This window comes from Sinocyclocheilus grahami, unplaced genomic scaffold, assembly GCF_001515645.1.
Source record: "Sinocyclocheilus grahami isolate Dianchi unplaced genomic scaffold, SAMN03320097.WGS_v1.1 scaffold195.1, whole genome shotgun sequence".
Taxonomy (NCBI): Eukaryota; Metazoa; Chordata; class Actinopteri; order Cypriniformes; family Cyprinidae; genus Sinocyclocheilus; species Sinocyclocheilus grahami.
In genome coordinates, this window is record NW_015505374.1 from 988,992 (window position 1) to 1,003,853 (window position 14,862).

The 14,862-nt window shown below is 39.3% G+C and overlaps 1 protein-coding gene across 9 annotated transcripts in view; it reads left to right on the plus strand.

Moving 5' to 3' along the window:
* LOC107595013 (armadillo repeat protein deleted in velo-cardio-facial syndrome homolog) overlaps window positions 1-14,862 on the plus strand; it is a 150,731-nt gene that overhangs the window by 41,759 nt on the left and 94,110 nt on the right. Inside the window, exon 1 of one of the 9 annotated variants that reach the window (XM_016285275.1) lies at window positions 10,977-11,636. The exons of the other annotated variants lie outside the window; for them this stretch is intronic. Within the exon in view, the coding sequence (XP_016140761.1) occupies window positions 11,616-11,636 (21 nt within the window). The 5' untranslated portion in view covers window positions 10,977-11,615. Of the gene's footprint in view, window positions 1-10,976; window positions 11,637-14,862 lie in introns of those variants that run through there. 9 annotated transcript variants of the gene reach the window in all.

The window sequence follows — 14,862 nt, forward strand, 5'->3', positions numbered from 1 at the left end:
TATACATACTGGATGTACATTTTCCAGACATACCCTATAAAGCTTGTCCTTTCTTTTTGGGTGTATTTCCTCCATGCCTGTGGACACGTATGGTTAGCCGCAAAACACAAGGAAGCTCGCTGCTGGGAAAAGCCTGGGAGGCCCAGAGTCTTGTAAATCACCTGCTTAACAATGACTTTCTCACCCTCCTCCCACACATATACACAATCTCCCATGCCACCTCGCTTCCAGTGCCATTAGGAAAAGTCAAACCTCTTGTAAAACTATAATTAAAGCAGCAGTGAAACTGCCTGCATTGCTTATTTTCTCTTTCGCACCTCTCATTTAGCTTTTTTTCTACTCTCACACATACATAGTGCTAACAGTTTTTTCTACTCTACTTTAAATTCCAGAAGTTTTCCTTTGAAAATTACAAATGTGACTAAAAATATGGGGCGATCAGAGAATGTGTCACAAGAATGTGGAACATTTGTGTATGCACATGACTAAAAATGTTTTTTTTTTCGCAAATATTGTTATTGAGATGTTTTTTTTTTTTTTGCCTAATGTCTTCTTTATGCCAACAAAATAATGCCATGAAGAAAACTGCATATCTTAGTGAAAGTATTGTTGAAGTTTGCATGCATCAAGTATTTTTCAGTTGTGGTCATTGAAGTTGAATTGCAGTGATATGAAAGCTGGGCACTGGGCAAGTGATTGTCACTGATGTGCTTAAATGTGCCTCACTTAGCTGCTTGGAAGAAGTTACCTGTTGTTAGGTCATACTTTATTTTCAATAAGAAGTGCAGACAGAATGGAGAGTAGAACTGCTGTGGATGAGCGATGAGAAGTGGAGCGTGAAGCTTCAGGTAGTTGCCTGTAAAGCCCATGCAGTATGTCATAAATCAGGATCCACTTCCAGTGATATGGCTATATTTCTTTCATAATACATTAATCCTGTGAGTAATCCCTATTTTTTGATATGTCTGCAGGTGTTAGAAAGGTGAATCTGCTCGCGTGGTTAATAATGCTGGCACACTGAAGGACAGGCGCTCTCATTGAGGAGCGGGAATAGCTGCATTCTTTGTATTCAGAGCAGCTGCAGGTGCCCACAGCTATTCATATTCTACAGAGGGCTGCTCGGACCGCTCTCATCCCCATTCCACAATCCATCAAATGATTAATCCTCTAAAAGCCCTAAAATACATGAAGAACAAAGTTTTCTTGCTTTTTTTCTTTTCACAATGTTGCTTGATCTTTTTTTCTCACTCTCTGAGTATAAATAAGGTCGTGTCCAGCATTTCCCGTGTTGTAATCTGAGTGCTGGGTGATATATTTAATGTCTGTCTTAATAGTTTTATTGGTAATCCTTTACAATCAAGTCCCATCAGTTAACATTAGTTCATACATTAAGTAATACTGGCTAACAATGAGCAATACGTTTGTTACAGTATTTATTAATCTTTGTTAACATTAGTAAAAAAATACAACTATTCACTATTAGTTCTTGTTACCTCAGGTTTATTAAATAATATTAACAAATACAACTTATGATTTTAGTAAGTAACTATGTTGGAATTAACTAAGATTAATAAGTGCTTTAGTATTTATCTTTTATAGTTTTTTGACTAATTTAGTTATCTAATGTTAAAAAATGAAACTTTATTTTAAAGTGTAACCAGTTTATCTAATGGCTTAAAAGTATAATAATAATAATCAGTAGCGGCTCCTGACCGTAAATTTAGGGGTGGGGCAGATTCTGGGTCGTAGCAGTAATATATGAAAAACATTTTGTAAACTTTATATTCTAATCTCTGAACCAGTGGCGTAACTTTGCTTTGAAAAGTGGTGGGGATGCCGCGCAACTCGTTTTGCTAGTTTTTTATTTAATAACCTAATTTACTTGGGGACTGGGTTTAGAGTTGAACAAACTTAACTTTTGCTTTTCAAAAATACATGATGTACCAGGGGCGGTGCCAGAGAGTTTTGAACGCAGGTGCTGAGGGGGTGCTATCATTGACAGAGGGAGCTGGGCAATTCAGGGCTCCAGACTCATTCTTCCCACTGGTCGCTTTTTTGCGATTAACTTTCTCAGTTGGCTGCACGAGCACGTGTTTTTTTTTGCGCTACAACATGCTGTTAATCAATGCATGCTGATGAACTTTTATCGTAGTTTATAGTTATATGGAAAAGAAAGTAGTTAACATTCAACCCATTCTTTTTCATCAGTAGTATTATTTGTGATTTGAATTTTGTGAACAGGAGTTCCTCTTTTGCCATGTTATAAGCCGGGCTTTGGATGCTTTCACTTTCGATTTCACGATCTTGTCAGGTTTTACAATAAAATATAATTGTCTATTTTGCTTACATCTATACACCTTTCACGTTTTAAGACAAAAAAAAAATGGATTCATTATTTTTAATTAAAATGCACAACAACAATAAAACAGTATTCAATGACAAACTAGCTTACAAGACGTTATTAACAAAAACGAATAAGATGAGGCATGGCCTACACGCTGTAGGCTATTAGGCTATATAATGACTAATAAATTACAGAACATTTAGCAAACACGGAGGAATCAAAAAAAAAAAAAGAGAGAGCCTCCATAGCATAAGGTATGGAAGCCTGTTTCAGCCACTGAATAAAAAATAAATAAAACTTTTTATCTCACAAATCGGACTTTTTTTCACAGAATTGTGAGATATAAACTCGCAATTGCCAGTTATAAAGTCATAATTGCAAGATATAAAATCACAATTGCGAGATAAAAACTCACAATTCTGAATTTTTTTCTCGCAATTCTAACTTTTCTTCTCGCAATTCTGACTTTTCTTCTCAGAATTGTAAGATATAAACTTGCAATTGCGAGTTAAAGTCCAATTTTGAGGGGAAGGGACTATGTTCTCAGAATTGCTAAAAGTTTATAACTAGCAGTTCTGACTTTATTTTTCAGAATTGCGACTTTATGTCTCGCAATTGCGAGTTTATATCACGCAATTCTGACTTTATTTCTTAGAATTGCCAGTTTATATCTCTCAATTATGACTTTTTAACTCAAAAAACCCTTCTCTGGTTTAAGAAGCGGTCTTTTACTTGACTTAAGCGTGAAAACCATCAATATTCGCATCATTCAGCACATAAGCACCTTCTGCAATTAATAGTAAACATAACCAAAACAGGTTATTATAATTTTTATATGAAAAATAAAATAAATATAAGGAAAACTCACCCACTTGATTTTGTAATATTCTTTAATTTTGTAGTCCATATGAAAAGGTGCATTTCTATTAAAGGTACGTCCATGTGGAGATGGCGAGTCAGCGTCGGCATTCGGCAACCTCATCTTTGCACTCAGAAAGCACTAGTTTATTAATAAATAATTAAAATGTCTTCTTTTCCCCCGACACGTTCATAATCACTTTGCCAGTGCTTTGAGGCAATTTTTATGCGCGAGCTTGAGCGTGGAATAGGCTCTAGCCTAATTCGTCTGCCTATAGCCTATATTGAAGTATGGTTAATATATTATTATATTAATCAATTTAATATAACGTGCGACTAGTTGACTAGAAAAATCTTTAGTAGAGGGCAGGCCTATACTTCGCACAAAGAAGCTCTCCATTTTTTAAATAAAATGCTATAGCCTAATGACATTATGAAAAGTGCGACAGCTGCAAATCACGTCGTTATTGCACTGCACGAGTTATGCATGCATAAGGAGTCAAATGTTTTTTTGTTTTTTTTATCACCCTAATTAGATTATGAATCAGAATCATAATATGAAGAATGATTTGTTGATTTGGTTGTCCCACCCGTCCCACCCGCAAATTACACCTATGCTCTGAACACATGCGGACAAAATATTGGCAGAGATGTCCTTGCATTATCCTGTGGGTGGTGCGCTAATGTTGATTGACCGGCTCGGAGAACACACATAAAATGCTGTATCATAATTGCCTTAATATATCATTTATCACCTCCAAATGTTAATTTAGAATGTTACAAGTTGTGGAGTAATTCAGGTGAGGAAAGACGATCAAATGTCTATTCTCAGAATAATAATAAAACAAACACACTATAACCATATAAAGGCTATTCATGTGAGCACATTTAAACTAAACGATTTATACTTTGTTAATTTGATCCACTACTCCACATAGAAAAAAACAGACATGCCAACTAGTTACTGACCTGATGCAGACACATAGCTGAAGCGGATTGATATCGTCTTGGTGGAGCGAGGTTCACGTAAGGTAACGTGAAAATAAGCGGCTCTCAATTAGAGTGCACTGCAGTTCCCCTTTTCACCACAGATTTACGTTGCAAAATTGTGGGGCGCTGTTGAGCTCGGGAGGCCTCAGGCACCTTCATGTATCATATATGCCTGCTAATGCCATGCGCTGGATATTAATATATACTGCTTACTTTATGACTTAAAATAGTATCGAAAATCTGACAAATGTTTGTTGCAGAATGCTGAACAAATTTACAATTTATTATTGTTTCAGTTTCACCTGCCCATATAGACGAGTCGCGCCTGATAATAATAATGTATTGTAATTACATTTACATGGTGGATTTAAGGTGAAAAACAGCTAGATTTTTACTTTGCTGTAAACTAATTATATAAAACCACTGTTAACAGTGTTGGGGTTAAAGCATTAGAAGCAACGCAAGTTATGTAATCAGATTACTTTTTTTTTAAGCAACTAGTAGTAACCATACCAGTAGGGTTGCATGATAAATCGAAATGGAATCGAGATCGCGATTCGACAGAAGCTGCGATTGTCATGCGTATCTTTCAGTGAAGCACGGTTCTGTGATCAGCAGTAAATCTCCATCCAAAGGCCAGAGGGCGCTCTCGCGCTGAAACTCCAAATACGCCTCGCAGAAGAAACCTAGAAAATGCCTATCGCTGCAGCTGAATAAACAGAAGATTCAACTGCTTTCATTGATTCAACGTGACTAATAAACACACGACTACGGCAATATACGGTTTATCTGAGTTTGTATTATTATAATTTTCATTAAAATAAAGTATATTTATAATGCAATGCCTTTATCACTGCTTAAATACTATGAAATATGTTGCGTGCCTTATTCTGTGTAAGAAGCCACATCATCTCACAGAAGGATTTATTTCAAACACTCGACTGATGTTATGAAGTGAGTTTGGAGTAAAAATATGTTATTAAATGTGGTATTTTCACATGCTTTCAGATGGAGCAGCATTTACTTCACAGAGCCGTAGTTCACTGAGAAGCTATGCAAACAGCTGTCATTATTGCAAACGATTTCTTCGATTTCATAATCGAGCAATAAAATCGTCTGTGATTTTTTTTTTTTGCGTAACTTGTCAGTGAACTACGGCTCTGTGTAGTAAGTTGTGCTCCATCTGAAAGCACGTGATGATGATTTCCTGCTGATTACAAAACCGGCTTTACTAACAAAATGCGCATGACAATCGCATTCGGTTAATCGTGTAGCCCTACATACCAGCAGGAGTAACTTTGGAACCACTTAAAAGACCAACTGCTGTTCACTCAGTGGATCCTGAACTCATGTGTTTAAAATAAGAATCTCTTGCTTTATGAGACCCCCGAGTCACTCCAGGAATGTGACCCCTTTACTTGGCATGTTCATATATAACCAAACAAGTATGTGTGCTTGACCCTCTTATTGGGAGCCTAAATTGAAACCACTTGAAGTGTGTAAAATGCACGGTTACTTGAAAGAGTTGTTCGGAGGCTTCAACACTGACTTTTAATATAGTGGTTGTATTAAAGTGGTATAGTACCACAGTTTAATCATTTGTGTGCCACAAACTTGTTGATGGGTAACGATCAAAGATATAGCTGATGATTACCTGTATGTTTCTACAGAAATAGGTTGATTTAACAACTTATTCCAATGTATAGAGTTAGAAATGTTGTTTAAAATGACATTTAAACAATGAAAGCAAAAAGTATTGATATTTTTATTTGACTTTCTCCTAAAGGATTAAAATAGTCATCATTCTGTGTGGCAGGCAGCGCATTATAGGATCAGCTAAATTACTTTGTTTTATTCTCCTGTTGTTTTCCCACTGATATGAAATGTGTAATATTTCTGTCTGGTCGCTGGTGGCTTTATTGACTTTGTGTGTGCATGGAAAGACTAATTTCTAGTCTTTATATTTATCCAGAGATTGGTGTGCATGTCCAGACTGCCAGTCGTTTACCTTATTACAAGGGCCTGGTCTATTTACACATGTTGTGTCATAACAAGACTTGATTCGAGCAGAGGACTGGATGATGAGCTTTGAATAAGTGAGTGTTTGGAGAGCAGCTACTGTGTGAGAACGTCGGTATGACACAGTAGGACAGCTCAGACTGAAAGCAGTGGTGTGGAGATGATATTTAATGTTAGTTTGAAGGAGATATCACAACAGTGCGAGATGTAGTGTAGTTAAACAAATAGTTCATAAAAAATTGACATTTTGTCAGTATTTACTCACCTTTACCTGTATAGCATTCTCAAGCTCCAAAATGACAAAAAAGTATCAAAGGTGCCATGAGTTGTGAGGTGTATTCTAAGTATTCTATGTCATGTGATAGCTTTGTGTGAGGAACAAACCAAATTTACATTGTTATTCCCTGATAATCTTCCCCTCCAGTGGGTTGAAGCTGAATAATTGAAACTCAAGAACTGAATTAGTCAAATTCATGAACAAGTCATTCATACCTGTTTTTTTAGCTGGATCAATGGATTAATCGAAAAGATCCAACTCAATAGAGTGATTCTTCGTGGATCTGGCATTGCTGATTATAATATGAACACACCATGGAGAGCAAATTACATTTTCATTGAGTATTTTGGTTTGACTTTAGAAAACTTGGAATATAGAGTCATGTGGACTAGTTTTATGTTATTTTTATGGTGATTGTTGCATCATTTCGGAGCTTAACAACTTAACTATCTTCATTCACTTTTATTATATTAAAAATAATATCCAGGATATTCTTCAGAAATTCACCTTTTATGTTCCACAGAAAAAAAGTAATTTGGGTTGGAACAAGTAAGGTAACTATTGATTGAATTTATATTTTTGGTGAAACTATTCCTTTAATGCAAAATTTTATGCTCCGCATTTTCCCTTTTTCTCTCTCAGGATCTCATTTACCAGATCTGTGTTGTTGTTAAGAACCAAGACTGACATTTTTGTGTTTGATCATGCACATCAAGAGAAACAATATTGTATGTTTATTTCCCAGTCTGCAGTCCCACATTTTTTTGTATTAAAGGGGTCATATGATGCGATTTCAATTTTTCCTTTCTCTTTGGAGTGTTACAAGCGCTTGGTGCATAAAGAAGATCTGTAAAGTTGCAAAGACTAGTCTCAAATCCAAAGAGATATTCTTTATAAAAGTTAAGAGTCAACCACGCCTACCTAAAACGGCTCGTTCTAACACGCCCCCACATGTCTACGTCACGATGTGGGAAGATTTGCATAATGCCGCCCCAAATGTTCACGCAAAGAAAGAAGGCGTAACTTTTATTCTCGCTGTAGTATTGTTGTTGTCGCCATGTGTTTCGTTGTGAAAGCGGAACTACTTTGGTTGGCCTTCCAAAAGAGGACGATATCCGCTTCGTCATGCGTGGAGCTGATGCGTGCTGGTCGCTGAGGAAATACATCAACTTCGTGCTGTCGGCTTTCACCGTGAACGAAGCTGAGTCCAGCCCTGGGTCGTCACATGTGGTTGCCACAAGCCCGCCCGCCGCGCCGTTCTCAAGCCCACCCGCCTCCGCTCACTCAAGCCGGCCTCTGCATACTCTAGGCCGCGGTGTGTGACGCTGCTTCTTTGTGAAAGCGAAACTACTTTGTTTGGCCTTCCAAAAGAGGACGATATCCGCTTCGTCATGCGTGGAGCTGATGCGTGCTGGTCGCTGAGGAAATACATCAACTTCGTGCTGTCGGCTTTCACCGTGAACGAAGCTGAGTCCAGCCCTGGGTCGTCACATGTGGTTGCCACAAGCCCGCCCGCCGCGCCGTTCTCAAGCCCACCCGCCTCCGCTCACTCAAGCCGGCCTCTGCATACTCTAGGCCGCGGTGTGTGACGCTGCTTCGTTGTGAAAGCGAAACTACTTTGTTTGGCCTTCCAAAAGAGGACACGACTAGAAATCAGTGGTTAAGTTGTATTTACAACACTGTTCCAGAACAGTTTAACCCAAATATTCAGATGTGTCTAGCGCATTTTATGGAGGACTGTTTCCTGATCCTGGTAGAGTAGACAACAATGCCGGCTGTTCTGACTCACAGACTGTAAGTGAGTTTTTATATTTAAAGAATTTGCCACTGATGATTCAAACGCAAGTTTTTTGGGCAGTGTAGAGTAGCACTTGTTGTTTTGCGATGCAACGCAACGCGTAAAAAGACAGTATAAGTCATTATAATACGTAATTATGTCCCCACTGGATGCAACAAATGCCTCCTTTATAATGGGTTTGAATGTTTTTGTCTCGTCACTTCGGCCGGACAGGGCATCACAGTATGGCATGGGGTGTAACATTTCCGTCACACGCTTGAGGTATTCAGCCAATCTCAACGCACTGGATAGCTGGCCAATGTTTTTTTAACCTTAAACCGCATAAACACATTTCATTACACCAAATACACAAAATAATGTTCTCTTTAGCAGCATCATATGACCCCTTTAAATATAATCAGTGCTCGTTTACAGAGGTGATGCATTTAAAATGTGATCTTTGCTGAGTCGCCACCTTTGAAAACTTCTAATGATGAAATTCATTACATTCCAAATCTGGGAGTGCTGCAACCCTAAGCAAACATCACACATCCTCTTGAGCAAAAGCCTTCTCAAATATTCAGCACTTATAAATATATTTATGAGATTAAAACAGTTGCATGTATGTTGTGTATATTTCTTATCCTTTCTTGTTTGTTTCATTATCTGTTTTCTCTTTTTGTCTTTCTCTCTGCAGTAGTCCACATTAATCTTTCCCGGCGTCTGTTCCATCACAGTACCTCCTCGGGCATGAGTCCACTAAAACGTTCTGATTACTTTTCAGTTTATTTATTTATCAACACTTTTTCTGTTGACGTGTTTATACTGTTCAGCGACCAAAGGGTGTTCTGCAGTCTGTTTGGTGTCAGACTCTGTAGTAGAAAAAGAAACAAAGTCATTCAGGCCGACTGCAAACAGATTCAGGCTGTTACTGCTAGATAAGACATGATGTTCTTCAGTATGGGGGTGTGTTTGCGCTGACTCTTGTTCGAAGTTTGAGAAGGATTTGGTTTTTAAGTAAAAGAGTGTGTGAGCTCCGAGGTGGAATATTTTCAGTTTTGACAGTTTATTGAAGCATTTCTACTCCGAGTTTGCACTCGAATCTGGAGTTTCTTGGTTAAATAAGTTCATAAAGTTACGTTTGACTGAGACACAGGCTTGTAATTACATATTTGTTGTAGGCCTGTGGTTTATTTTTTAAAACCTAAATCAAGCGTAGCGTTAGTTCAGGCAGGTCACGTTAGTCAATCTCGCATCAGCTGACTCTCAGCTGATTCCCATCTAGCTATAGGAATACGACACCTATCTAAGCATTCATATATAAGGTCCCTCAGTATTATCAGCAGTTTTTGGATTGCTCAATAGCTAATTACCCTCCTCCATCCCCAGCTCCTCCTCTGTCAGTCAGGATTCAGCCTTCTGATTATCCTTTGAATCAGACTAATTCTAAAATGTGTACATAAAATTATTGAACTTTAACGATATCTGCAATACATTTATGTTGGTTCTGTTCAGTTTACCCTGGGGGGTTATTGCTGCTCTCCCTGCTCTCATCCATGCTAGGCTGCATGGATGCGCAGGGAGTTCTTGCCCAGAACAGAACCATACCGCCAATCCAAACTGTATGCTAATTGTCAAACATCTTAGACGATAGTGGTCCTGACAGAACTTTGTGTTAGGCTAGGTGTTCACTGTGTGAGATTGGCATACATTACTGTTGTTGTTTTTTTCAAATGAGCTGTCAATTATTTTAAACATTTGCTTGAATTTGAACACAAAAATTACAATTAACTGATGATTCTGAGGTTTATTAATTTATTTTTATACAGTCACACTTTATTTTTCAGGTCCAATTCTCACTATTAACTACAAGTTTTGCCGCAATAAACTTTAGGATGATTTAGGATTAAGGATGTAGAATATGGTCATGCAGAATATGTGCTTTATAAGTACTAATAAACAGGCAATGTGTTAAAAATAGGCAAGCTAACAAGCAACTAGTTAATAGTGAGAATTGTTCCTATAAGCTAAAGTGTTATCATTTATACTTATTTTCTCTGAATACTGCCATAATATTTATTACGCTACTGTTCAAAAGGTCTGGTGAATGAAATTAAGAAATTCAACATGCACCCTTTAATTTAACCCCAGTATAGGTTAGTGAAGCAGGCAGTTGATTCTAAACTTTATTATCTCCACGAGCACGCCAATGTCCAACAAATAAAAATAGTAGTCCTGTATCCGGGCCACAACCTAAAATGAGTTTGACACCTAGGGTGTAAAGTGCCCATTCCTGAACTCTCCCTCCGTCCGGCTTTGTGTTAAAGCCATTCATAGATTTGGATTCAAATTCTTTCACATTATCAGTCACTGAATGCTGTCTGAAATCATTCTGCAACCTCTTTCCTTTCCCTTCTCATATTTAGCAGGCTGGAAGGACAAAAGGACAAAAGCTGAGAGAGAAAAGAATGGGCTGAGAGAGAGCGTATGGGTTAAAAAAAAGGAAAATAACAACGTTTTGTGGAGAGTTGCCCCCCTCTCAGGGCTCATGCTCTTTTGGCATGTTGGCTGGGTGGAGCCTCTCTCTCTCTCTCTCTCTCTCTCTCGCTCTTTCCACTCCAGCTGCGTCTATCTGTCAGCCCCTTCCCCCTCCAATCCATCTCACCCTTGTCTGCATAGATGCTCGGTGAGGAGAGGGAGAGAATGAGAGTACAAAACTCTACGCTGTGAACAGGGCAACTGCCTTCTGGGAAGATTCTATTCACTCAAACGTGCGCACAGACCCCCCTCTCCCCGTCCTCTACACCCGCCCGCCCCCCTCTCACTTAGTCTACCCAGAGGGTTTTGTTCCAGCACTGGGCAACTTTTTTCCCCCTCCACTTCTCTGTGTGTGAGCTGTTTTGTTTTGGCTCTCTTCAGCCAGATTCCTGAATTTATTGAAGGATTCGTTGGACTGTCTAGAGCATCTCTCCTCATTGTGAAATCATTATTCGCTCCAACGTTTGCAGCATCCTCGCTCGGCGACGGTGGAGGCGGGTTTATTCTGTCCCTGAGAGGATTACGAGCATGTGTTAGAAAGAGCGTGTGTGTGAGAAGGGGAGAGAGAGAGAGAGAGAGAGAGAGAGAGAGAGAGAGAAGACGTAAGAAGACGAGAGACGGAGTATATTCGTGCATGTGACTGTCGGGAAAGGATGGCTCTGTGGCTCTGAGCTGCCTCGGCTCTCACAGGACGTACTCACATAATAAGGAACGAAAGACTGACTGACTGACAGACAGACAAACTCCACTCTCAAGAGAATATTGTTCTCCTCGCGTTTCTCCCAGAGGCTTAACCAAACAGGATTTCCGTGATGCCGGCTGAAGTGAAGCAGGTCAGTTTGGGGATTCACTCGCTCTCATCCTCCTTTCTCTTCTGTTTGCTGTTGATTGCTTGAGTGCATTTGATTTTAAATTATCTCTCAGTTTTCCTGCTCTTTAGTGGTTGGGTTTTGGTTGTGTTGGATGTTAAGTTGTCCCTCAAAATTCCTTCCTTTCATTCTGTTTTACTAATCTTGCATCATAATGTAGAATATCAACACGTACTGTTGTGGTCACATGCTGCGTACTGTCAACATTCAGTATACATCTTTCCAGAGGTGATTCAGATTCAGTTGTGCTCAGCTGTCAATAACATTTTCATAATGTAAAGCAGCATGCGGACGCTTCTAACGATTAATCTGAGGTAAACATGAGGAATCCTACAGGATTTAAAAGAGACAAAATAGTCAGTAAAGTTGATGCAAGGATTGAAGATTTACTGCTTTGCTTCCTCTTCTCCCTCCCTTCCTCCCCAGCACTGGACACATCAGTGGTCAACTATTTGTTTTCTTTGTTTTGGAGCTACCACATTGCCTGGCAAAGGAGGTCAAAGGAATGTTCTTTTTAATCGGCATGCAGGGATTTTCTAAAGACTCGTTCCCGAAAGAGTGCTGTGTCATTCCATACCGTAGAAATGAGCCAGGTCGGACAGTTAGGACATGTGAATAACAAAGAGGTACAGGCTTTGAAAGAAGCAAGCAGTTTTTGTGCTCAAATGGGTTTTGAGCTAATGAAGTTTGCGAAAGACATTCTTACAACCATCCATTTGGCTGCGTTAATCTGTTCATGGCTGTCTCACGGATGATTGCTTCTACATAACTGACACAGGAGAGGCAGCTGTATTTTTTGATACGCAAAGCATAACAAAGTCTGAAGGTGCCGAATTTGTAGCGTCTCCATCCGTGAACCCCTACCTCCACAGGACGGACATTCCTGCCATTCTTTGGGGCTCACTGCATGCTGCATGCAATCTAACCTCTGCTAACCTCAGAGCATTCCTTAAGACTAGCACCTGCGTCTGTGAGGTCAGACGTGTCACACAAGGGCATGGAGATCAAGAGGCTCTGTTTTCGGCTGGAGTGTCTGGCACAGTTGATGTTGTTGTCTGTCATCTTGGTTGTTAGATAAAGCCACTGAGTGTGAAGACACAAGTTCACTAAACAGTTGCACCACTTTTTTTTTATTAGAAGATCTAGAGTGTGGCATCCTGTTTGTTGTGATGCCTAAAGAACATGCTTAACGTCTCAAAACATCTCAAAAAGTCTCAAAGCTTAATGCTTTTTGTTCACTGTAGGTGATACCTTTTTTATTTTTTATTAAAGCAGATTCTTTTTTTTCCCCAACATTTCAAGTTCACCTAAAAATAACAATTCTGTCATATTTTTATTTGCCCTCGTGCCATTGCAAAATATTACTTTTTTTCTACTATGCAATGCAAAATAAATTATTAAATTTTATTTTAGTGCATACAATGAAAGTCAGTTTCAGTGGTGTTTTGGACCCCAGGGACTTTTATTGTATGGACATAAGCATTCTTTACAAAATATTTTTTTCCTTGCTTTTTACATTTTTTTTAACTTGTTGCCAGTCATGTTTTTTATGTATTATATACTGACTGCTTTACAACTGATCGCTTCTGGATGTGCTTCTTCTTTGGTACTCTGCAATGCATCTTGAGTGTGAAGTTAGACATCTCTATAAATGTAACACATTCATGTTCACACATGTTACACACATGAGACCAAAAGTAAATGCCTGCAATGTCTTTCCCTAACCGACATGCACTGCGGCTGGGTTACAGTGACTTCCAATCCAGCTGAGCTTACCGTCCTCAACCCTCAATTACCGTGGGGTGAATCAGCCTGCCCAAGTCTGAGTTAAATATAAACGTCTGATACTTTAGCAGAGGGAGGCAGTGCCATTACTGCAAAGAGATTTACCCTCATCAAAACTGAACCAGCCATCTCTAGACAGAAAAATAATTTCTCTTTCAAAAAACCATTTACATTTCATTTATACTGAGACTATTGACTTCCACAGCAATTGTACGGTGTTTGCTTATCCCCAGAGTGCTTATTTTAAGTTTTGCTGGTATTTCCAGAAGTTATTTGCCTATTTTATGGGGAAAAAATTGAGTGTGGAAACTTCAGTGAACGGTTTTAACCTCCATTAGTTCGGTGGTTCTTTCTATTCCTCTTCATTCACCTTCCTGTCAGGCCTCGCTTTTATAAAGCCTTGGCCATTCACTGTACCAGAGCATGAATCAATATTTGAAAACATATAGAGCAGAAGAGGCTTATTGTGACTGTGAATGATGCTGTACATGTCAATGACCCAAAAGATATCGGAGTAATTGTGCTGGTGCTTATCCAGGCTATCAGGTTTGTTGGGCAGTGGTGGAGTAGGAGGGCATGGCGAAGAGGCTCCAGATGTCCCACTGCAGCTGTGCCGCCCAAATCAGGGCATTTCAAAATCACTGGTGTGACAGAACAGAGATCTGCTCCACCTCTCGAGTGGGTGCCAGAGTTTTGGATGAGGTGATGGCTTTAAGATAATAGCCGGGCCTCCTAACCACTCATCTCCGCTAAGTATCTGATACCCTTTAGATGCCAAGTTGATTTTGGATTAGCAGCCCAAACCACACTTGTGCTGGCTCACGGGTACCTGTATTACACTGGACGTGCCATGAAAGCTTGGCATGCTATCAGGACGTCCATCACACTGTGCCGTCCAGTAACCCAGTTGGCATGCTGACTACGTGCCCGATATAGACCTGCCTTACTTGCCTGCATTTTCTCATGCAATGCAGAGCAGCACCAGCTGACCCTTCCATAACACCCCTGTCAAACTGCCTCTGCTTCTTGGCTGCTCACTCAGTCTCATTCAGTCAGAGACTCATACTGTTCTCACACTCAGTAAGCTGTTTCCAAAAGTGCTAATGGAGAAGATTGTGTGTAAATGAGCTGAATATTTGTTAGCATGAAGCATTTAGCCTCTATACCCCTCGACGGGCCTATAATATCATTACATATTCATTCATTTATCTTTCATTAAGCCGAGTAGAATCACGTATTTATTGTTAGGCCTAAGAACGACATTGTCTTTGACAAATTTTGTGGTGCAAATTGAGACAAATTGTGTTTTTGCAAACTAACTAACTATCTATCTATCTGTCTGTCTGTCTGTCTGTCTATCTATCTATCTATCTATCTATCTATCTATCTATCTATCTATCTATCT